This window comes from Hyperolius riggenbachi, chromosome 3 (genome assembly GCF_040937935.1).
Source record: "Hyperolius riggenbachi isolate aHypRig1 chromosome 3, aHypRig1.pri, whole genome shotgun sequence".
NCBI classification, from domain to species: Eukaryota; Metazoa; Chordata; class Amphibia; order Anura; family Hyperoliidae; genus Hyperolius; species Hyperolius riggenbachi.
In genome coordinates, this window is record NC_090648.1 from 512,590,132 (window position 1) to 512,615,743 (window position 25,612).

The window sequence follows — 25,612 nt, forward strand, 5'->3', positions numbered from 1 at the left end:
TTTAATAGATTGCTTACAGCTTAAAAACTAGTATGGCAGAATTTTTATTTAAGCAGAAATTCACTGAATAGTTAAAACTTAGCATTTTAGTGCTGTATTCAGCTAGGATTCCGCTTCCGAGCTGAGATTTAGATACAAATGTATCATGTTTGGAATGTAAATAAACCTCTGCAAAGCCTGTCTGGGAAGCCCTCTGTGCTCTCTCAGAGAGACTTTTGTTTATTTACATTCCAAACATGATACATTTGTATCTAAAGCTCAGCTCAGAAGCGGAATCCTAGCTGAATACAGCACTAAAATGCTGAGTTTTAACTATTCAGAGAATTTCTGCTTAAAAAAAATTCTGGCATAATAGTTTTTAAGCTGTAAGCAATCTATTACAGCAAAGTTGAAATGGTGGGGGTTAGACCGCTTTAAAAAGCTGAGTAAAACACATATAAAGAAAGCTGGACTCCAAATGTACATGAAAACAGACCACAAAAATACAACGAAGTGATAAACTGATCTTAAAAACAAACACAAACGCGTAAATATCTTTAGTATTTATAAAAAAATTATACTTTATTGCTTTTTAAAAACTCCTTTATATATACAAAGAAGAACTATATTAAACATTTTAGGGGTTGAATAGGTCGTACTCCTTGCCCTTAGGGCGTGACAACACACATAATAATATACATACATACTGTACATACATACAAACACAACTGTGTTCTCATAGTCCTGTCATTTGCAATAAACGACCAAAACTCTCATTGGCACTGGCAGCATAATGGGGTGGGGTCACCAAATCGTATCTCATAAATATAAAACTCATGCTTAAACGCTCCCCTCGGGGCAACGTCAGAAAATGATGGCAAATTTTATTTGGGTACACAACGCCGGGAAGCTTTCTCACCGTTTACGCAAACTAGATAACCGTTGTAGCTGAAATAGGGAAAGCCTCATTACTTAGTGATGAGCAGAAATTACGCCTATGCGTAGTTACACATTGTAATTTACACATCTTAATCGTAATGCAAAATTTCAGGGAAAGGCGTAATTCATTTTGCATGTAATTGTAAACATTCGTAATTACGAATTAATTTATGCGTAATTTAGTGCCCAGTTTGGCAGTGAATATTGCTATTGCTACCAGAGTTGCTACATATGTTAAAGGAGAACTGTAGTGAGAGGTATATGGTATTGCTTAAAAGGAAATAAATATGGCAGCCTCCATATCCCTCCATATCCCTCTCACTACAGTTCTCCTTTAAGGAGAATAGTAGATACAAGGTAAAAAAAGAACTGTTCAAAAAGATCTTGAAGTTTTTGAGAAAATCGATTTTAAAAATACTTTAAAAAACATTTTTCTTTGCATTTTTAAAATTCGATTTTTTCAAAAACTACAAGGTCTTTTTTAAAAAATTGTTTTGACTTGTGCCCACCATTCTGCTTAACGTATGTAGCAATTTTGGTAGCAATGGCATGTTTGGGCGCTTTGCTATTCGCCGACAAAGTCGGCACGTAATTATGCGTACATTATGAGTAAATTGATGCCTAATTACGAATGATTAAACAGTCAATTGGGTTACGAATTTGTAATGAAATATAGGCGTAATTGCAAAAAATGTATGCGTAATTTTGCGTAATTGTAATTCGCTGATGACGCTCATCACTGCTCATCGTGTACTTATATGGCAGTCTGCTTTCTGCGCACGGAAATTGTACCGCAGTTTCGTGGATCAGGGCCCTTGTATTATCCGATGTCCCTCATCATTTATCGCGACTTGCCTGCTATTCAGTTATATTTCTCCATCGTTTTCTGACAGGAGATGTTTTCAGACCTTAACATCAAAATATTATATACCCATTTAGGACGGCAAGGCCCTGGAAGGATCAGAGACTTTTTTTTTTTCATTTGGCTCTTCAGTGATCACTGGGATTGGCTGACAGTGATCACCTGGTAAGGAGCCAATTAAACTGGCTCTTTACAGACAGGACGTTCCCGCCACTATTGCCGTTCTGTCACCGCTGCATGACAGCTGAGCTCTGTACCGCCTGACCCTGTGATCACTCTCAGCCAATCACAACGATCAAAACATCCTGAAGAGGTTAGACCATGAAAGTAATAAAAACTGCTAGGATCGGCTCCCTTGTTTGTATGTTGACGCTTCTGACACCCTATAAGGGTAAATGATAAAAGGAACCTTTTTGCACAGTTATCACTATCAGGAGTATTCAGTTTAGGCCAGTGCTGTATATTCTAGAGATGTACAATCTACATTTTGCATAATTTAAGATATAAAATCCCACTGGAAGCAATGGAAACCTCTTCAACTATATCCCACATGATACATGGGTTCATATTTCTTGCATGTTTGACCCTTTTTATGATGTGTTGACCCTCTGCGAGGCCAATCAATGAGCTTTCAGTTGGTTTCAGATAGTTTACTAATCAATGATATGATTGGGCATGGCAGTAATTTTAATTGACCAGCCAAGAAAAGCAGCAGCTGCGCAGTTTTGGCATCGCGTCTCTGCAGGGCAGCAAATATCTGAATCTCTGCAGAGCACCACATCTCAGTGAATCTCTATAGAGTACTAAATCTCAATGAATCTCTGCAGAGCACCAAATCTCAGTAAACCTCTGAAGCCCATCAATTCTCAGCGACTCTATACAATCCCCCAAAGCTCAGGGCATCTGTGCAGTCCACCCGATGTCAGTGAATCTCCATAGTGTACTAAATCTCAGAGAATCTCTAAAGAGCAACAAATCTCAAGGAACAACTGTAGAGCACCCAATCTCAGCGAATCTCTGCAAACAGAATATATCTTCTGCTTATTCCTGAGAGACAAGACCATTATGGCTTTTGTATAGTTTCTCCTCCCCACATTCCAGTATACTCAGTACACTGGCAAGAATGTGTGTTATTTTTAACAATTTCAGAAATGGCAGATCCTGTTATATCATTTCTAAGTGGTTAAACATGTGTAGAGTGAGAACCTTCTGTGGCACAATACGTCTCGAGAGTCCACAGTCAAATACCCTTCCAGAGGCAACGTGGCCACAAAGCAGGTCATTTGAACCTCACGTCCGAATGTGTAATGTTGTCCACTATAATTTCAAGATACACAGTTAAATCCTGATGGGTACTCGGTAAACCCAAGTTTCTCGGTCAGGAACTAGAATGGCACACAACACTCATCCATTGAGTTGCCAGATCCCAGTAATACTATACGAGGCATTTTAACTGGTTGACTTCCTTTAAGGTCTCCATTGGAGAGATCCTGTCTGTTCCTTACTTCTCTTCCACTGACGTCTCCTGAACCAAAGTTCTCAGAACATCACTTCCTCACAGCTGCCATAGTCACTTTCCGCCAAGTCCGATGCTTGCAAGTTAGAGTTAGTCATTGGCGGGAGCCTGCAGTCCGCGTAAGAGGGCTGGGCCACACTCAGCCTGACGCTGAGGCGCCGGAGCCCGTCGTCCGTTGGGTAAGCCATTCCTTCCGGCTGCATCAGCTGAGACGGATAGTAACTGATGGCCGTGTACTGATCTTGGCAGTGGGAGGACGGTGGGAGGAAGTCGTCCAGGTTTCGGTTGCCGTAACACGGGGGTATGGGCGCTCTCTTGTTCTTGGCCTCCAGTGGAAATGGGAATCCACCAAACAAGGGCTCCCGCTCTGGTTCCCTCGGGAGGGGTGGGATCGGCGGGGCAGAAGACGAGGACTTGGACGGAGGGTACCTCTGCATCTCGGAAGCATTGTAGCTGCTGGAAGGCCAGTAGGAGGAATCCCCTGTATAAACTGAAACAAACAACAGTTGTGTTACCATGGTAACATTGTACATCAGAGTAAATATATCCAGATAACGTTCACTGATATAAGGTGTGATCATTTGTCTGGTAATGAAAGCGTTTTAACTAGTGTTGGAATTCAGGATCCTGATTTATGCAGAAGACGGCACTTCAGCGCCCCAAGCTAGTGGACAAGGTCACGGTCCACATTGCGCTTCATGTGACTCTGATATTTCCTCCTCCGTCTGGCTTGGTAGGACCTCCCTGTGACCCTGTCCACTAGCTTGGGTGCTGAACAGTGACGAGCATGAATTTTCTGGCTTGGTAGGAACTCCCCGTGACCCTGTCCACTAGCTTGGGTGCTGAGCAGTGACGAGCATGAATTTTCTGGCTTGGTAGGACCTCCCCGTGACTCTGTCGACTAGCTTGGGTGCTGATCAGTGACGAGCATGAATTTTCTGGCTTGGTAGGACCTCCCCGTGACCCTGTCCACTAGCTTGGGTGCTGAACAGTGACGAGCATGAATTTTCTGGCTTGGTAGGACCTCCCCTTGACCCTGTCCACTAGCTTGGGTGCTGAGCAGTGACGAGCATGAATTTTCTGGCTTGGTAGGACCTCCCCGTGACCCTGTCGATTAGCTTGGGTGCTGAGCAGTGACGAGCATGAATTTCCCATAATCGTAATTTTGGGAAAATTGTCATGAATTCAAGGGCCATCATTTTGCCTGATTCTTGTGCAGACTTAAGCGTTTAATCGCAAAGCCCCCAAATGTGCTATTGTCACCAACTTTACTACGTATGCTAAAGGGAATAGTGGGAACAAGGCAAAATACATTTTTTTTCTTCAAAAAGACCTTGTAGTTTTTGAGGATATCGATTATAAAAATGCAAAAAAATGCAAAAGAAAAATTTTCCTTTGTATTTATAAATGTACGTAGCATTTTTGGGCATGATATTATGTATGTTATTCACTTGGGGGCCAAAATGAATGGCTCTGAGGACCGGATCTGGCCTGCGGGCCCGAGTTTGACATGTATGCTATAGAGTATTTGCATTTTCGCTGGATGAAGTCAGGGAGACCTACAATCATTATTGGATACTGAAGTGAAGTCATCCTCCTTTTCATTACTTAAAGGGGAACTGAAGTAAGAGGTATACGGAGGCTGCCATATTTATTTCCTTTTAATCAATACCAGTTGCCTGGCAGCCCTGCTGGTCTATTTCTCTGCAGTAGTATCTGAATAACACCAGAAACAAGCATGCAGCTAGTCTTGTCAGATCTGACTTTAAAGTCTGAAACACCTGATCTGCTGCATGCTTGTTCAGGAGCTATGGCTAATAGTATTAGAGGCAGAGGATCAGCAGGATAGCCAGGCAACTGGTATTGCTTAAAAGGAAATAAACATGGCAGCCTCCGTATACCTCTTACTTCAGTTCCCCTTTAATGTAAAATTGGGTGTTTACATGTATAAAAGGCTCCATGGTAATTTGAGCACCAGGGACAGCCGCTAGGAGAATATTGGCAAAATTACTGATATTTTACTACTATTGATCAATGGGTAATACAATATCCATAATTTATACAGATATTTTACTATCACAACTAACCCTATTCTTACCTAAGCCCTGCCTCCCACAGAATCTTCGATGCCAAAAAACATATTTAGTCGGTGCTGCAGATGCCCAAATTACCCCGTCGGCTGGTCTACGCAGAGCCTATTTTACCGGAGCACCGCCGGCTACCAACTTACCCGCTTCCAAATCGGCTATCCCGAATAATATACTACATTTCACTATGGGTCACTGCGGGCAATCTTTACGTTTAACCTCTTCAGTCTCGCTGCACCTTAATCTACAGTCATGTCATGGGACATTTTATATTTTTAATCTGGCACTACCATTTGGACAATTTTTTTCTGATTATTCATTGGTAACATATTGGTTTTAGCCTCACACCTCCTCCGATAAACACACATTATTCTAACTTTTACCACCAGAAACTTGAGCCTAAACTTTACGCAAGCTTCAACTAGAAGCCTCAGTCATCCAGGCCAGCTCTGACACCTCTACAGTGGAGTTTTCTGTAACCGCCCTGTACCTCCATTATAAAATATATTGGCCTCAATTCACTAAGATAATAAAGGCAAGAGAAAACGTACCACCACACAGTAAAGGTGGCCATACACTGGTCGATTTGCCATCAGATTCGACCAACAGATAGATCCCTCTCTGATCGAATCTGATCAGAGAGGGATCGTATGGCTGCCTTTACTACAAACAGATTGTGAATCGATAACAGCATGAAACCGATCACAATCTGTGGTGGTGCTGGCGCAGCCTCCCCCCCCCCCCCCCCCATACATTACCTGCTCCGGCCGGCGCGAGTCCCCTGGTCTCTGCTGTCTTCTCCTCCGCTGGGCTCCGGGTTCCGGCTGGCTTCACTTCTTTCTGTCCGGGGAAGCTCTACTGTTTAAACTTCCTGCAGGGACAGGAAGAAGTGAAGCCTGCTGGACTCGGAGCCCAGCGTGGAGATGGAGCAGCGGTGACAGTGGCGACACGCACCGGGCGGATCAGGTAATGTATTGCCGCTGTATTGCGTCGATCGTCGGCATTCGAACGCCACTATTGACGCACTCCCGACCCGCCGGCGATTGAGAAAAATCTTCCGCACGGGCGGATCGACGGGAACAATTGATTTCGGACGGAAATCAGTCGTTTGCATTTGCGCAACGATTTCACTGCAGATTCGATCACAGTGATCGAATCTGCTGTATATCGGCGGAAAAATCGTTAGGTGTATGGGCCCCTTAAGAGAGTTATTTTATCTCTTCATTCCTTAAGTTACCTCCTCTGTAGTTATTTTCACACGCAGTTAATTAACAGCCTATCTTTAACTTTAGAATTCTGGAGTTATTTTAAGGATTGAAGAGGCAACTTAAAGTCAGAAGAGTTAACTTTAGGTTTCCCGGAGGTAAAATGTTTCCTGAATGCTACATGCTTCATCACCATGGTGACCACTCTAGAAACGTTATTAAAGACAGGAGATAAGCTTAGTGAATTGAGGCCATTGTGAACATCATTTCTACGCTGTAACTATGAACAAACTCTGAAAACTACATTCCGTTCAGCTGCCACAACGACATGGAAAACCTAGACTGATCTCCTACATGAGCCTGCGTCTCCTCCTCACCCTGTCATAGCTTTGTCAGCGGGGGGGCCAGGGAACCAGGCTAAGAAAAACAATCGATCATTTTAAAGTAACATGACAGAATTACGAGGGTTCTATCTGTCAGCTTATTCACGGCTTTTATGGTTTTTGGAAGTTGCTCGTTTCCCGCGTTCGTATCCTCTGGCTGTTTACAGAGACCAAATTACGGTATGTAGCCTGTGAAATCGGAATTCCTGGCCCATTATGTCGAGATGAACTTGAATTTCCAGGCAAACATGCTTTGACTTGTAACTGAGCCAATCACGCATGTTGGTTAATTAACCAGCAGCTAGCCACCGGCTGCCAGGCGTGATTGGCTCAGCTTCAAGTTGGTGGAAATTTGCATGAATCTTATTTCTGCTATTTAGTAGTGTTAAAGGGGAACTGAAGAGAGAGGTATATGGAGGCTGTCCTGTTTATTTCCTTTTAATCAATACCAGTTGCCTGGCAACCCTGCTGGTCTATTTCTCTGCAGTAGTATCTGATTAAAACCAGAAACAAGCATGCAGCTAGTCTTGTCAGATCAGACTTATAAGTCTGAACCACTGAAACATGATCTGCTGCATGCTTGTTCAGGGGCTATGGCTAATAGTATTAGAGGCAGAGGATCAGCAGGGCTGCCAGGCAACTGGTATTGTCTAAAAGGAAATAAACATGACAGCCTCCATATACCCCTCTCTTCAGTTCCCCTTTAAGGTGGCCGTACATCAGGCAGCTTGGCGGGCGATCGGCGTCCGATTCAATTAATATAATAGAATCTGATGAAAATTGGTGCTACCAAGAGCACTCCCGATCGATGCTGTGACCAATTTCAGGCCAAACAAAATTGGTAGCATGTATCGGTCGGAAATGCTGCAAGGTGTAGGGCCGAGTTGCACGATCGGGTGCACAGCGGTAACGTCAAGCAATATTGGTATGAACGATAAATGCATCGAAACTCCCTAAGCTGGCCCCCCTCCATGTTCAATGTACCCCCCGGTGCCTCATGCATTATACATTACCTGTCCTTTGCTCCCTCCTCCATCCATACGCAAGCCACATGTTACTCCACCAACCACGTGGGGTGCGTGTATGGGCAGAGGGAGGAGCCTGGAGAGAGCGGTAGCCAAGGACAGGTAATGTATATTGCACTGGTCATGGGATGGGGGGGCACATTGAAAATTAGGGGGGGAAGCGTTGGGTTGGAGAGACGGCATTACAAGGCCAATTCCAGATCCAATTCAATATAAAATTGATCAGGAATCAGCCTGCAGTGTATGGGCAGCCGACAGATCTCTCTCCGATCACATTCCATCAGAGAGTTTTGTCTCTTGGTCAGAACTGCCCATCATCGCCAGATGTGGCTGCACTTAGAAAGCAAGCGAACAATGCAAATTGTATGCAAATATATACAGCAAAATGGACTAATCGAAATCAGCAGTTGGCCAATAAGGTCACTTTCAATCAGCTGATCCAGAGGGGTTTTGCAAGTAGGCACACAGTCAGCAAGGCCAGCATTGTGGTGTCTGTAAACAGGTTCTTGGCCATGGCATAGCGGAGAGCAGCAATTTCACCAGCAGTGATATGGTCCGTGGTTTTTTTTACCACATCCCAAAAGCATATTGATGGGATAATTGGATCCTCCCAACATTGACTCTAGTATAGAAACAAAAACTATGACTATGGTAGGATTAGAGTGTGAGCTCCTCTGAGGACAGTCAGTGACATGACTATGTACTCTGTAATGTGCTGCAGGAGATGTCAGTGCTATATAAATACATAATAATAATAATAATAATAATAAGGTAGGACATTAGACAATGACTATGGTAGGGTTAGATTGTGAGCTCCTCTGAGGACAGTCAGTGACATGACTATGTACTCTGTAATGTGCTGCAGAAGACATCAGTGCTATATAAATAATAATAATATGGTAGGACATTAGACTATGACTATGGTAGGATTAGAGTGTGAGCTCCTCTGAGGACAGTCAGTGGCATGACTATGTACTCTGTAATGTGCTGCAGAAGATGTCAGTGCTATATAAATACATAATAATAATATGGTAGGACATTAGGCTATGACTATGGTAGGATTAGAGTGTGAGCTCCTCTGAGGACAGTCAGTGAAAAACCATTGCAATTTTGGCAAATCGTAATCTCTCCTGTGTGATCGCGGCCATTCACTTTCGGAAGTGAACCGCTTTTGGAATAGCTGAAAGGTCCCCCTGCCTTATACGGTTTTATAACTACAGCCTTGAAAATTAGACCCGATTTCTTTCGCTGACAAACTCCGGGTTTAATATGTCAAAATAAATCAGCCCTTTTTCCTTTTTGCTGTTGCAAGAACCGTACTTGTGGCCAGCGCGATCACAGATTATAGCGCGATCGCACAATCCTCCTGCCCGCAGGGAAAAGCGCAGCTCTCATGTTTTGTTAGACTACATGTCACAGAGCACAGCAGTCAGATGTGTGATAATTACCCCCTTCTTCCACTCCAGCCAAGTGCTGCTAACAAAGGTGGCAGAGTCACCCTGACATTCCTGGGCTGTACAGAGAGCGCAGCCCATCAATCAGAGACAAGCGAGCAGCCTGCGCTGAATTCTTAGACTCGGCCCCAAGCGAGTGCCAACAAGTCCCATCTCTGCTGCTGTCAATCCCATCAGCCAACAGGTGTCAGCAGAACCTCAGCTCTGCTCAGTGGCGTGAAGTGCTGGCTGCACGTTAACTGCCATAGTAGCATGAAATGTACTGTACTTACCATCCATCATAAGAGGGCCTCATAATCACACTGAAATGTTTATTTTCATCATCCAAAAATGTCTTAACGTGAACTCTGTGCAGATAGTGCACATAGGCTGGGATTCAAATATTCTGCAGCACATTACAGAGTACATAGTCATGTCACGGACTGTCCTCAGAGGAGCTCACACTCTAATCCTACCATAGTCATAGTCTAATGTCCTACCATATTATTATTATTATGTATTTATATAGCACTGACATCTACTGCAGCACTGTATACAGTACATAGTCATGTCACTGACTGTCCTCAGCGGAGCTCACAATCTAATCCCTACCATAGTCATAGTCTAATGTCACCATAGTCATAGTCTAATGTCCTACCATATTATTATTATTATGTATTTATATATCACTGACATCTCCTGCAGCACATTACAGAGTACATAGTCATGTCACTGACTGTCCTCAGAGGAGCTCACACTCTAATCCTACCATAGTCATAGTCTAATGTCCTACTATATTATTATTATGTATTTATATAGCACTGACATCTTCTGCAGCACTTTACAGAGTACATAGTCATGTCACTGACTGTCCTCAGAGGAGCTCACACTCTAATCCTACCATAGTCATAGTGTAATGTCGTACCATATTATTATTATTATGTATTTATATAGCACTGACATCTCCTGCAGCACATTACAGAGTACATAGTCATGTCACTGACTGTCCTCAGAGGAGCTCACACTCTAATCCTACCATAGTCATAGCCTAATGTCCTACCATATTATTATTATGTATTTATATAGCACTGACATCTCCTGCAGCACTTTACAGAGTACATAGTGATGTCACTGACTGTCCTCAGAGGAGCTCACACTCTAATCCTACCATAGTCATAGTCTAATGTCCTACCATATTATTATTATGTATTTATATAGCACTGACATCTCCTGCAGCACATTACAGAGTACATAGTGATGTCACTGACTGTCCTCAGAGGAGCTCACACTCTAATTCTACCATAGTCATAGTCTAATGGCCTACAATATTATTATTATGTATTTATATAGCACTGACATCTCCTGCAGCACATTACAGAGTACATTGTCATGTCACACTCACTGACTGTCCTTAGAGGAGCTCACACTCTAATCCTACCATAGTCATAGTCTAATGGCCTACAATATTATTATTATGTATTTATATAGCACTGACATCTCCTGCAGCACATTACAGAGTACATGGTCATGTCACTGGCTGCCCTTTAGAGAAGCTCATTATCTAATCCTACCATAGTCATAGTCTAATGTCAGTTTTGTGGTGGTGAGAGGGACTAAGTAAGCTATCGGTATACTTTTGGGATGCAGGAAGAAATTGTAGTACCTCCATACAGATTCTGTACCAGCTGAGATTCAAACCTAAAACCTCTAATCAGTCTCGTGTTTGTAAAAAACTTTTTTTTCTTTTTGTGGTTAGCATCATTTCAGCTTTTGACACATATACTGTACTTGTTACATCCAAATTTCATAGGAATAATTTGTAGACATTTCCTTTTTTAAAAATAAAAAATCCCCACTTATTTTGGTTTGTTTAAACATTTTTAAATGCACATCTGAAGTAAGAGGGATATGGAGGCTGCCATACTTATTTCCTGTTAAACAATACCAGTGGCCTGGCAGCCCTGCTGATCTCTTTGGCATCAGTAGTATCGGAATCACACACCTGAAACAAGCATGCAGCTAAACCAGTCTGACTGCATGCTTGTTCAGGGGCTATGGCTAAATGTATTAGAGGCAGAGGATCAGCAGGACTGCCAGGCAACTTGCATTGTGTAAAGGAAATAAAAACGGCATCTTCCATGTTGAATTGATTGATAGCCAGTATACCCGGGGATGAAGAATGGACACCTCTTTTTACCCAATAATGTAGCCTCTAGACGGAGCAGGGACAAGGTCCTCCAGCACCCAAGGCTGAGACACCAAAGTGCGCCCCTCCATCCCTCCCACCCCAGCCATCACACACTGATTGCTATTAGACTAAGAGGGCCACAGGGCCCACAACCTCCCCAACACCTTAATATCTAGTTATCTGGCTTGCAGTCACTGCTATGTATCCCCTTTTCTTATTTCTTTCTGCTTCATACACAATTAGGAATGATAGCTGAATGAATTGTGCGCCCCCTACTACACTGCGCCCTGAGGCTGGAGCCTCTCCAGCCTATGCCTCGGCCCGGCCCTGCCTCTAGAAGACCACAAGATAGGCGGGAAGCAGGACTTACCACTCTCCTCACAGTCCCAGTTGTTCTTGGCGATGGACTCGTTGTCGGAGCTGGAGGGAGGGGCAGCGGGGAGGTTTGGAGCCACACTGCACACAGCAGGGCGAGTCTGAGGCTTGCAGAAGGTGAGAAGCTCTGGGACGGGATTCCTATGTGGCTGTCCTTCTGCATCCAGCTGGTTCCGAGCTCCGTGACTCAGGATGTTCAGTTCCATGGATGTCCCCTGAGTGCCCACCCCGATGTCTCTGGATATGTAGTTCTTCAGATCAGGGTCCTCTTGTGGCGCTTGCTTGTGGGTAGGAGCACGCTGGCACACGCGTTTCCTGAAAATAACAAACACTCCCACCAGCAGCAGGACAGCGAGGACTCCTCCGAGGATCTCCACTATCTCCTGAGCTCCGGTGATGAGGAACCTCCTGTCCGTGGCAGGCAGGTCCACCTCCGCACACAGCTGGCCTTGGGTAATGTCACTGCAGTTACATGTACTGCTTGGGATGCAGCCGTCAGGGGTCTCTGGACAAGATCCATCCTTACAGCTCCTTACTTGGTCCTGGCAGCTGCAAGAGGTAATGCATGGGTTCACACATGTGGCATTCTGTTAGAGGTTTAACAACATTATTTCTTTAAACTGCAGTATAGTAAAGCAACCACAAGATGTCGCTGTCTGTAATATGCTGTGATGATCTCTATGGGATTGTTATTTCCTGTATTCAGCAGCATAACAATAGACCCTGCAAGGGATGCAGCTGCAGGGGGGGGCAGAAGCTGCAGGGGGCCCTGTGGGGAAGAAGTTTCTTTTCCCTGTCCTCAGAGACTGACAACTAAGGGCATGGAGAGAACAAAAAATTCTGCTCTCTGCACAATTTTTCTAATGACTGCATCTGCTCAGCCACCTATAAGGAATCATACAAAGTTTTGCAGACAAAGATTTGTAGACAGTCCCTATTCAGTGTTCAGCAGGGTCAAGGGGGGTCCCATCCTAAGTTTTGCAGGGGGGCCCAGTGAGTTCTAGTTATGCCACTGCCTGTATTCATTTACTCAGTCTGTTCCTCTCTGTTCTAAGTAAACTACATTTCCTGATGGTGGTGTGTGATATATCTCTGCCTGTTTCTTCAGTAAAGAGTTCTAACTTGTCATACTGGGTGCCTGTCTGCGTGTACAGAACTCTCTGCTCCATCACATTCATCTGAACGTTATCAAACAAAAGACGATACACTCTCCAAAGGTGCAGCTCGTCCTTGTTCTGCCTAAAGCCTATTCCCCGAATGTGTGACTTGTACTCATGCGTACGAAAGAAATCGCTGCCGGGAGACTCGGGCGCAGGATACAGCCGGTATATGGCTGATCCTGCTGCTGCACAAGTCCCGGCCGTGGTAATTACTATTCCCCCTTCAGGTCCACGTGGATGGTGGGGAATGATATAATCTGGCTTACAGCTATTGCTGCCGGCCAAATTACAGTGTGTAAAAAGTAACTTCAGCTCTGTCTTCTAGCAGCGCCAAAGTTACTCCCTGTGCCTGCTATAGCTGTAATTCCTATTATGACCTAAGGTGGTGCCGGCTGCGCCCAAATCTCCAGCGCTGGAACGCAGTGTTCGGGTACTCATACCTTATTCAATTCACTTTTTCTCCTATCGGTATTTTCACACATTATCAATAAAGTGCCTTTTTTAAGCCACTTCAGAGCAAGAAAATACTCAAAACAATGTTGATAGCAAAGCATGGAATTCAGTGTTTTGTGACATGCTATGTGATATCCCCTTTTGTGTGTTTTTTTTTCCCCCACGTCGAGAAACACAATCGCCTCCACCAATCCCACCCATAATTGGGGCGAAACGCGCTTGTAAACATGAAACTCACGATCGCAGCACATCGTGGAGCAGCTCATGAGTGTGGAAGGAACCTTAACATTGTAGAAGCATAGAATATTTCTACAAATATTGGGTGATGTATGGACACCTTAAAATGTACCCGAGGTGACATGTGACATGTGACATGATGAGATAAACATGTGTATGTACAGTGCAAAGCTGATCAATAACCAGGATGTTTTACTTGTTTTATTTTGCTGCCTGAGAAAGAGTTCATTTCTAGGCACGAAAGTGACAGCTTCTGTCTTGTCAATAGCTTGTCAGGGATAAGGTAAACATCACTGATAAGCAAATTACAAACATCAGTGATAAGCAAATTGCAGCCATAAAAGTTTTCCTGGTAGAATACAACTTCTGACAGTAAGGAGAGATAACATACATGAATACCTTTTTCTATCTCTGGGGCACTTAAAGGGAACCAGAGACGAAGCACCCTTGTGTATTTTACCATGTATATCAGTAAGAACATTAGAGAAAACACTTACCATGCTGTCTCTTTCATCCTCACTGCTAAAAGTGTCTGTTATCAGCAGTCACAAGAATCCCGGACTGAGCAATTAAATCTGGCTTTGCTGGGAATGATTATTGCTGAGTCATTATAGCAAAGCCACAAGGGGGCAGGCTTGGGCTTCAAATAACACCACAGAAGACAGACTTAGCTATAATCTTTCTGTAGCAAAGCTAGACGGAGCAGCCTGACTGTTCAGTCGGGGATTCTTATCAGAGGTGATTATAGTCAGATTACACAGAGAACAATGAAACAAAGGGCAGATTAGGTGTTTACTGTCATGTTCCCACTGATTTATAAGGTAAAATACAAGAGGGTGCTTCATCTCTGGTTCTCTTTAAAGGGGAACTGAAGAGAGAGGTATACGGAGGCTGCCATGTTTATTTCTTGTTAAGCAATACCAGTTGCCTGGCAGCCCTGCTGATCCTCTGCCTCTAATACTATTAGCCTTCGCCCCTGAACAAGCATGCAGCAGATCAGATGTTTCAGACTTTAAAGTCAGATCTGACAAGACTAGCTGCATGCTTGTTTCTGGTGTTATTCAGATACTACTGCAGAGAAATAGACCAGCAGGGCTGCCATGCAACTGGTATTGATTAAAAGGAAATAAATATGGCAGCCTCCGTATACCTCTTACTTCAGTTCCCCTTTAATAGAGACAGTAAAACTTTCAACCTACTTTGTAAATGTTTAAATATAAAATAAAACCCTGGGATACTTAAAAAAGTAATTTTTAGGAGTAGGAGGATAAATATAATTGTTTATCTCATCAGGTTATTTTCACCTTGAGTTCACTTTAAGTGTAGCAGAATACTCCATGTAACAGTATGAAGTCCGGATACTCTTACCTGTCACCCCGATATCCTGGAGGACAGCTGCATGTAAACCCATTAGACACGGCAGTACAGGTTTTACCCGGTAGACACGGGGATGAGGCACAGGGGTTCGGCGGCAGGACACAGCTGGGACCGGGGAATGGAGACTGGCAGAGACAGGCGTATGCTGGGGAGATACAATTATATGAATGTCAATAGTCTCACAGATAGTAACCTGTAGGAGCAGACCGCCACTAACACATTGCTCTTACCTCCGTTGGGCATTTCTGAGCACATACTCTGGTTGGAGCACGGCTCTTGTCCACAAGCATGGTCCTGTGCACAGCATGGAGATAGGCGGTTCTGCTGGATAGACTTCTCGAGGGCTGCCACTTCCCGCCCATTAATACGGATATCATCCAAGCAGCCCTGAAACCCCTGAGACACCAGGTCAGACTCTTGTATGTAGGCCCCGATGACCAGGTGAGAGAACTGGCCCATGCAGACCGCCACGGTCTCCTCTGATTCAGTTCTGTCCACACTGAGCTTCACAGCGGTGCCCGCCACGTCCAGCATAATACTGTGTGCACTGCCATCATTTACCGACGTCTTCACCGAAAGGACCTTGGTGGTGACTCCTTGGCATTGATGCTTGAATTTCACATAGCCATCATCAAACTGTAGAGAGAAAAATACAAAAGATAAAATGGCAGCAATCTACGGGACCCATCAAATGTCCATGTTCTTCTCAGCTTGGAATGGTCTCATACTGAAATGGTCATCAGTATCTCTAAAGTGACTGTGGTGCTTAGGTACAGTTACCATTGTGATCATCTAAATAGCTTCATGTGCCTCACCAAACCTTCTGCATGGGGTCCATACAAATTGACCACTGAACCAATATCTGGTCTACCCCCTTCCTGCTGTCCTCAGAGCTATGGGTTGATTTTCTAAGGTTGGGGAACATTGGACAAAACCTTATGACAACATTGGGCAGGGCCTTATGACCTGCTTCTACCCTGCTACTATCGAGTCAATACTTTGCCATCATACTCTTTCAGCATCGCATGGTACGCAGGGGCCTCCGTGAGCGACAGGTACAAATTACAAAGAGTCATAAAGGCAGTGGAAAGGATCATTGATAGCCCCCTTCCACCACTCAACCTTTTCTACTCCTCTAGACCAGTGTTTCTCAACATTTTGTTGGTATGTACCCCTTTTAAAACCCTGTACTCACAAAGTACCCCCTCGCATGGTAAACATCACACGTACCCCTTGACAAATATATATTTAATCGTAGTACATTACAATTGGTTCTAAACCATTTCCAAGCATTTAATTAGCTAAAATACTAATTTGGTGCTGTTTAAAGGACTTCCGAGGCCAAAATTAATAAAATCACACTATACCTTTTTTTTTGCAGAATCCACGGAGGACGTCCTGCCCGTCCTCCGCTCCGTTCCGCCATCAATGCACGTCTTATTGTTCCCCTACGGCTCGGCCCGACCCCACCGAACGGGTCGCATGGATGCCACCTCTAATATGGCCGCCGCCTTGCTCCGCGGCTGCGCAGTACGCTTTGTCGCTAGCGCGACTGCGCAGCCTATTGCCCGCCTCCTGCCACGTACTAGGTCCCGGCATGCTCCCCAAGCGTACGTCGGGCGGGCGCACACAGGCTGCGCAGTCGCGCTAGCAACAAAGCGTACTGCGCAGCCGTGGAGCAAGGCGGCGGCCATATTAGAGGTGGCATCCGTGCGACCCGTTCGGTGGGGTTGGGCCGAGCCGTAGGGGAACGATAAGACCTGCATTGATGGCGGAACGGAGCGGAGGACGGGCAGGACGTCCTCCGTGGATTCTGCAAAAAAAAAGGTATAGTGTGATTTTATTAATTTTGGCCTCGGAAGTCCTAAGATTTATCATTTTCTAAAACTCTAAATTTGTTATTTTTGGTCAAGTATATCAAGCCCGAGTACCCCCTAGAACCCTCAGAAGTACCCCCTGGGGTACGCGTACCACACGTTGAGAACCTATGCTCTAGACTGTGTTCAAGGGCCGTTAGGATAGCAAGAGACCCCTCTCACCCGGCAACCATTATCTCAATCTTATTCCCTTAGGACGCCATTTCAGGTCCTTATCCACCACTAGACACACAAACTCATTTTCCCCAACTCCTTAACCTAGCCTCCCAATCACACCCCTTGTTCCAATGTTCCCACCCATGTAGTTGCTCATCCACATCACATCACCGTACTGTATCTGACAAAAAACTCATGGGGTATTCCCAACATTGTAAGCCTTCTGAAACCTCCTAAAAGAGGTAAGACTGTTCCTAGTTTTTGTTAAGACGTTATGTACAATTTACTATTACTCATACAATTGGGGCATTCATAGAAAGGGAGTGGATTTTAATATGGGCGGTCCTGACGCTTAACCAGCATTCATGGCAGATACAAGACATAGTTGGGCACATTTGGAGGGATGAACTTGTAGAGTAGCATCTGACATCCTGGCATACATCCCCATGATTCACACCCACAGGGACGCTCATCTTTTTATGACATATATCCTATTGCACAGCGAACATCCATTTCCTGGGACAGGCACTTAGAAGAAAATGTTCTTTTTGCACCTATAAAATGTAAGGCAATCCTAGCTAAGAGGCGGTTCAGGCAGAGACTTGCTTGGATGGCTCCAGGCAAGACTACACGATCGTCTATACATCCTTTCTTCACTTTAATGGTTCTGCTTCAGCCATGACACACCACTATAAACTATCTTAACCACTTCCCTGCCACAGGTTGTTTTCTCCTTCAAAACCACAGCATTTTCGCATCATGCGCCTCCCATTCATTCGCCAATAACTTTATTTCTACTTATCACACCCAAATCATCTATATATTGTTTTTTTTTTCGCCGCAAACTAAACTTTTTTTTGGGTGGTCATTTTTTTCCAAAAATTATATGTATTTTTCATGGAAGAAGAAGCAGAAAAAAAATTATAATAATCCATTATAGTTTAAAAATAAAAAGTTCTACTGTAGATAAAACCCCCGCATTTTATTTGTCCATTTGTCCCGATTGGTACAACATTTAAATTATGTTGCTAACACAATGTATTGTGACAATATTTTATTTTGAAATAAAGGTGTATTTTTCCTAGCTAGCTATGACAGTGTAGTTTCTAGGAGAAAAAAAAAGGAAGGGAGGAAATGACATAAGTACTGGCTGCAGTCAGAGGGAATTAAGATGGCAAATGCCTGAAACAAAATTCTCTTTTTTTTACTATATAAAATTCACTGAAATCAAAGTGTGTACAGTACAATACATGTTATGCAAATAGAGCAAGTACTTATCTACTTATATATGTTTTTTTCCCCCTAGGATAGTATGGTTGTCCCTGCTGATTTAAGCCTCACATGGACACACCAACCATGATGCATGCAAATTTTATGTAAACAATATATACAGCTATACAATGCATATCTCTCCTCCTGGGTTTAGCCTACCTCTAGGGCAGATGAAGCAGAACCGTTCACAAACAGCAGGACAGATCTGGACTGACGGCTCTTCAGAGTGAACTGAACCTTCCAGCCTCCAGAAACTTCCTGGCGATATCGCAGGAAACTGCGGCCATCAAATCGCAGAGCCGTGCCTGGCAGAGCCAAATATAAAGGGAGAATGCTACAATGCGAACATGGAGTGGCCATTCAATAAAAATAACATTTTTAATTTGTAACCTTGACATTATTTTTCCTACGAAGGTCACCAGCAGTAAAACTTCAGACTTTAAAGTTGATTCACAAAACTGATCCCATGATTTATCTCTCCGTATCTGTCCTAAGTCACAATTTATCTCGCCATATCCGTTTCATTCATTATCTCTCCTTATAGGTTTATCACATTAGAATCTGTTCTTATCGGATTACCTTGTGAATCATCTCTCCGTATCTTATTATCCAATTAATTTTCTCCCCTTCCTTAAGGAGCCCATACACCTAACAATTTTCCCGCCGATATACAGAATATTCGATCACTGTGATCGAATCTGCTGTGAAATCGTTGCGCAAACGCTGACAGAACGATCGATTTCCATCCAAAATCAATCGTTCCCGTCGATCGGTCCATGCGGAACATTTCGCTTGATCGCCGGTGGGTCGGGAAAATGTCGATAGCAGTGTTCGAATGTCCGACGACCGACGCTAGCGGCAATACATTACCTGTTCCGGCCGCCGCGAGTCCCCTGGTCTCCGCTGTCTTCTTCTCCTCTGAGGTCCGGACTGGCTGGCTTCACTTCCTGTCCCGGCAGGAAGTTTAAACAGTAGAGCGCCCTCTACTGTTTAAACTTCCCCGGACAGAAATAAGTGAAGCCAGCCGGAGCCCAGCAGGAGAAGAAGCAGCAGGGACAGAGGGGGACTCGCGCTGGCTGGAGCAGGTAATGTACAGCTGGCGGGGGGCGGCGGCAGCTCCACAGATTGTGATCGGTTTCATGCTGAAATGGATTCACAATCTGTTTGCAGTAAAGGCAGCCATACGATCCCTCTCTGGTCAGATTCCATCAGAGAGTGATCTATCTGTTGGTAAATTTGATGGCAAATCGATCAGTGTATGGCTACCTTTATACTGATGGACAGATTGGACCAAGAGACAAATCTCTCTCAATGATTGAATCTGATGAGAGAGAGATCTGTCGGCTGCTCATACACCACAGGCTGATTCCTGATCACTTTCAGCATGAAATCTCTTGGGAATCAGCCAAGGACACCACATCCTACGCCTCGCCACTGCCCCCCAGAGTATAAATGTACCCTCCCCGTGTGCATTTATACATTACCTGTCCTGTGTCGCCTTAAATGTGAAAAATAAGTACATTGAGAGTAACTCGTGAGATAAGTCGAATTGGGGGATATAAGCACATATACTTTTTAGCCATATATGTATAGTACATATACATGCAGTTCTGTAGGTCCCCTTTAAAAAAAACTTGTATTTGTTACAGCTGATACAAATCCTAAAATACATTTGCACAGTTTGTACTTCCTGATTCACGGAAGCAGACATATTGTTTACAGCCTGTGCTTTCAAATGGGCTTATCTGCCATCTCTGCCATAGGCAGTCATGTGACACAGGGGAGATCAGATTACAACTTGTGATTAGACACAAATGAGAGGGAATTAAACAGGCTAAAGTCTGCAAATACATACAGGGTGCATTTCTCTGCGTTTTCCTTCTGTCCTGTGCAAGAGTTCAGGTCCACTGTAAGTTTATTAATTTGCTTTGATTGTCTTGATGAATTGACTCCCATCCCATGGTCAGTATAATCTGAATGTAAAGCCTCAAACACATGCCTGTCTTAAAGGGAAACTCCGACCAAGAATTGAACCTTATCCCAATCAGTAGCTGATACCCCCATTTACATGAGAAATCTATTCCTTTTCACAAACGGACCATCAGGGGGCGCTGTATGACTGATATTGTGGTGAAACTCCTCCCACAAGATCCTCTGAGTACAGAGGTACTTCTGGAAGTTTCCTGTCTGTGAACCCTGTTGCATTGTGGGAAATATCTGTTTACAGCTGTTCCCAACTGCCAAAACAACAAGCAGCAGCTACATCACTTGCCAGCAGTAAAAATGTCACCATGTGATAAATATCAGAATGTAAATCAGGAAGAGGAAAGATTTTACAATGGGCAAACACTGACTAAATCATTTATCCATAATTATTGTGAAAATGAAGCACTTTTTTATTACATTATTTTCACTGGAGTTCCTCTTTAAGTCAGCAGAGGCAGCTGATAATGACTGCCTTAGTGGTCAATCAGGTGTGTGTATGGCACCGGACGACACCAGACACCCAACCCGTGAGCAATCCGCCGGATGGGTGTACCCAACTCCTGCAACGCCCCCCACTGATCCTATTGTTTGCACCACTCTCCCGCCCGCCGTGCTACACAACTGACATACACACGTGCAGCAGAGCTCAGCGATGTCGCCCGAAGGGATCTGCTCCTGATCCCTAACAGGCAACAAGGCTTGGGCATGTGTACGATACCTAAAACAAGATCATATGTTGCACTGGAGGTGCCAGTTAGAGGTCAGAACTTCTAGTTGTCCTCAGATGTGGAACACCGATAACGTGGACCACCCACACAGCACATGAAAAAGTAATGGTAACGGAAAATTAAAATGAACCTACCATTGCATGTGCAGACTTGTCGTAAAACGTGCTGTGGGGTGATAACACTGAGCCTAGCAGTGCTGTATGAAGACAATACTGATGGGTCCAGCTCAATCATCTCCTGGCACATCCGACTTCTGCACTGAGGTCCACGACAAGGGAGGTGAAAGATCTTTTCAATGCGCAAGCCATTGGTCTGGTCCAGGTCATTTTTCACTGCATTGATTTTCCCAGCCAAGGCCTGAGGGTCAGTAGCTGAGTTGCTGCTTGTCCCAGCGACCAACACCAGGTCCAGAGATGATGATGCTTCATCTTTCTGCAGACTGGCCATATAAATCTGTTGTCGGTCCACTGAAAGCAGATTCCCAAGATACCTTTGGAAATTGCGCCAGTGGTCTCCTATGAAGTCCTCTGGAGACAAGTTCTCGAAACGGAGCACCAGCGCTTGCTGAAGAGCCTCTTTACTGAAACACCAAACGTAGATCTGGATAGGTGCTGAGGAGGTGAATGTCCCGTCGCTGACGGTGACATTGAAAGAGTAGTGACCTTGGCGAAGATTCTCCAACGCAATGACTTTGCCGTCTGTGAAACCAACAGAAAACAGACCTTTTTTAATCTCCTCTGCAGGCAAGCTGTACATCAAAGTGTCGTGAGGATCTTGGTCTGTGGCGTGGAGTTTGCCGAGAACGCTGCCACGGAAGGCAGCCTCACTGGTGGTGATGAAAATCTCCAGTGGCAGCACTGTTGGAGAGTGTCGACTTTGGTCAATGACCTGGATGCTGACGAAGGTGGAGGAAGAAAGATGCGGGGTGCCGCTGTCAGAAACCTAAACAGCCAGATGAGAGAAGGTTAGTCTGGATATTTGTGACTAATGGATATTGTTAGGTTTTACTCTACTGTAACATTTACATTTTCCCTCGTCTACCTTCACTATATATGGCCTCAATTCACTAAGCAGTTTAGACTAGTCTACTGATGGTTTTTAGTCTACTGATGGCTTGGTCAGTATCAAAGGGGAATTCACTATTACCATATGTTTTAGACCTGGTCTAAACCCTTTGGTAATTAGGTGGGTAAAGCAGGGAAAATGATCAAAAGAGGCAATTCACAAATGAGTAGCTATGACTGACATCCTTCTCCTCTGATGAGCTCTCCTCTGCATACAATTAATCTCCTGTCAGACCTTCTTTGAAGGAAATAGCTTTGCGTTTTTTTCTGGAAAGTCTATCGTACTACAGGCAGGGCCGGCCCTAGAATTTTGAAAAAATTACCGCCACCGCCCCCCCCCCCCCCCCACAGGGCCGCCGAGCTGGAGGGGTAGCTGGCTGGACGGGGGTATTGGGCCTAGCGGTGGGGAGGGGGGTCGGACCCCCCCCTCCCTCGCCTGGGTCCCCGTTCTGCGCTCCCCTCCAGCCTTAAATCGAAGCAGCCGCTATTTGTAAGAGGCACGGGCGGGGAGGACTCACCTCTTCCCAGCGTGCACTCCACTGACGTCACTTCCTGCAGCGTTGCAGGAAGTGACGTCAGTGGAGCGCACGCTGGAACGAGGAAGAGGTGAGTCCTCCCCGCCCGTGCTTCTTACAAATAGCGGCTGCTTCGATTTAAGGCTGGAGGGGAGCGCAGATCGGGGGACCCAGGCGAGGGAGGGGGGGTCCGACCCCCCTCCCCGCCGCTAGGCCCAATACCGCCGTCCTGCCAGCTACCCCTCCAGCTTGGCGGCCGGCTCCCCGCACCCACGGACGGGCGGGTGCCGCCCCTGGAAATTTGCCGCCTGAGGCAAAAGTTTCACCCCGCCTCATGAGCGGGCCGGGCCTGACTACAGGAGAGCGATCATCCAGTATCCAGCAGGACCTGGAGTACCGAGCTGGACTACAGGACAGCGATCATCCAGTATCCAGCAGGACCTGGAGTACCGAGCAAGGCTACAGGAGAGTAACCATCCAGTGTCCAGCAGGATCTGGAGTACCGAGCTGGACTACAGGACAGCGATCATCCAGTATCCAGCAGGACCTGGAGTACCGAGCAGGGCTACAGGAGAGCGATCGTCCAGTATCCAGCAGGACCTGGAGTACCGAGCAGGGCTATACGGTGGTTGCAGGATACTGTGAGTATATATCTATATACTTTTATCCTCCCTATACCTGACAATACTGCACCATTGGGCTCCCGGTCTCACTCTACTTCTCACCTAGGTATTCTTGGCCCCTACAAGAATCACCGAAGAAAAAAAACCCTATAAAGAAATATCTTTGAGGATTTGGAGTCTTGACCATACTACACACTTTGCAGAGCTAGTATGGTTGAGGTGAGCCAGCAAGAAAGTCTATAGGGAACAGTTCTCCAACCAGAGCAATGTCTACATCTTGAAGCATTCTAACTGGCTGAATAGTGTGGGTGTTTTATTAATAAAACCTATCTGAAACCTAGCTTTTTGCGAGGGTGCTGTCCACCCAATCACATGAGTAGAATCTCCATATAGACTTTCTAGCTGGCTCACCTCACAATACTTGTGCCAACTTTGCTCCATGGCCTAGTGATAGTGGTATAGTGGTGTTCCTGTAATTTGCATCACTATCAATTTTTTAAGGCATTCTAGAGAGTAAGAAGTTACCTGAATCTTCAAGAGGTGCTTCTCCTTGGAGCTCCTGCTGAGGACGGCAGTAGTAGACATGACGCCATCGTGGCTGAGGTGAAACAAGTTGTCCTCATTTCCTTGTAGGAACTGGAAATGAAAGGGAGGCCCATTTTTGGGAGAGTCCTTATCCGTGGCAATGAGTGTCAGCACACTGGTACCGGCCGGCGAACCATCCTGTAGAACATTATATATAGGTTCAGTTTAGGTGAGGATCGGTGAGCATCAAGATTAGAAAGCTTTGCATAAAGCACACACTGCAAAAACTCCGAACAACCAAACAAAATCTATCTTATAGAAATGCGACTTCACTAGTCTGTAATCTGATTGGTTGAAGTGAGTTGACCACACTTTGTCCTTTCTGAATAAGGCATTGGCCATACCTGTAGCACAAGACTGTAATTGGACTGTAAGAACAGGGGCCGGTTATCATTCACATCCAGCAGGTGGATCTGGACGGTGGCTTCACTGGACAGAGCCGGGACGCCATTATCTGTGGCTCGGATCACAAGAGAATATCTGGATTTCTGTTAAAAATAAAAGAGAAGTAGTAGATGTAATACAGACCAGTGTGAGTTTACCTCAAATCTTAGGAACATTTATAACCTATTTTCCTTGCTAATAATAAAATAAGGAGGCTGTGCTCCCTAATGGGTATCCAAACAATCCCGAAAAACAATCTCACTGAAAGCCTGAAATCAGAACGACCTCTCTGATCTAAGAGATATGCAACAGCATAATAACAAAGTAATAGCAAAGAAAAACATTTCTTCGTTACAGCTGATACAAATCCTGCAATAACTCTACAGTGTTTCTACTTCCTGATTTCATGAAAGTAGACATAGTGTTAACATCCTGTGCTTTCAAATGAGCTTATCTGCCGTGGCAGTCAGCTGACAGTAATTTTGAGTGTGGAGTCGCACTTGCTTGGCTTCCATCAATTTCAGATGGTCAGGTGTGCAGATCTAATAGTCCCGGACACCATGGGACTCAAACTGTGGCAAATGAAGAGAAAGATCCGCACCACCTTCAGAAAAGCTTAGTCTGTTTTATTGGAAAAAAACATACAAATTTAAAAAGAACTTTAAGGCAGGACAGTCCACTGTTTCGGGCTCCTGCCCATCTTCATGCTGCCTAGTCAGCATGAAGATGGGCAGGAGCCCGAAACAGTGGACTGTCCTGCCTTAAAGTTCTTTTTAAATTTGTATGTTTTTTTCCAATAAAACAGACTAAGCTTTTCTGAAGGTGGTGCGGATCTTTCTCTTCATTTGCCGCAGTCAGCTGACAGGGCAGAGATCAAATCACACTGGTGATTAGACACACAGGACATAAGGAAAACAGAGAAATGCACCCTGTATGTATTTAGATAGTTTAGCCTGTCTAATCCCCCCTCCTCTGTGACTAATCACCTGTGTAATTTTATCTCTCAGCTGTACTAGCTCAGGAATCCCTGCTGTCTTGGCAGAGCAGCTAATTGGTAAACACAGGATGTTAAAGGATACCCGAGGTGACATGTGACATGAGGAGATAGACATGTGTATGTACAGTGCCTAGCACACAAATAACTATGCTGTGTTCTTTTTTTTTTCTTTCTCTGCCTGAAAGAGTTAATTATCAGGTATGTAA

At 44.7% G+C, this 25,612-nt stretch overlaps 1 protein-coding gene across 1 annotated transcript in view; it reads right to left on the bottom strand.

Moving 5' to 3' along the window:
* Positions 1–531: 531 nt before the first annotated feature.
* The window catches only part of FAT2 (FAT atypical cadherin 2), a 208,769-nt gene continuing 183,688 nt past the window's right edge, over positions 532–25,612 (bottom strand). Inside the window, exons 17-24 of the mRNA XM_068278392.1 lie at positions 24,370–24,513; positions 23,966–24,163; positions 21,373–22,180; positions 18,684–18,829; positions 15,450–15,855; positions 15,211–15,364; positions 11,988–12,541; positions 532–3,786 (exon numbers count right to left, since the gene is read on the bottom strand). Of these exons, the coding sequence (XP_068134493.1) occupies positions 3,320–3,786; positions 11,988–12,541; positions 15,211–15,364; positions 15,450–15,855; positions 18,684–18,829; positions 21,373–22,180; positions 23,966–24,163; positions 24,370–24,513 (2,877 nt within the window). The 3' untranslated portion in view covers positions 532–3,319. The remainder of the gene's footprint in view (positions 3,787–11,987; positions 12,542–15,210; positions 15,365–15,449; positions 15,856–18,683; positions 18,830–21,372; positions 22,181–23,965; positions 24,164–24,369; positions 24,514–25,612) is intronic.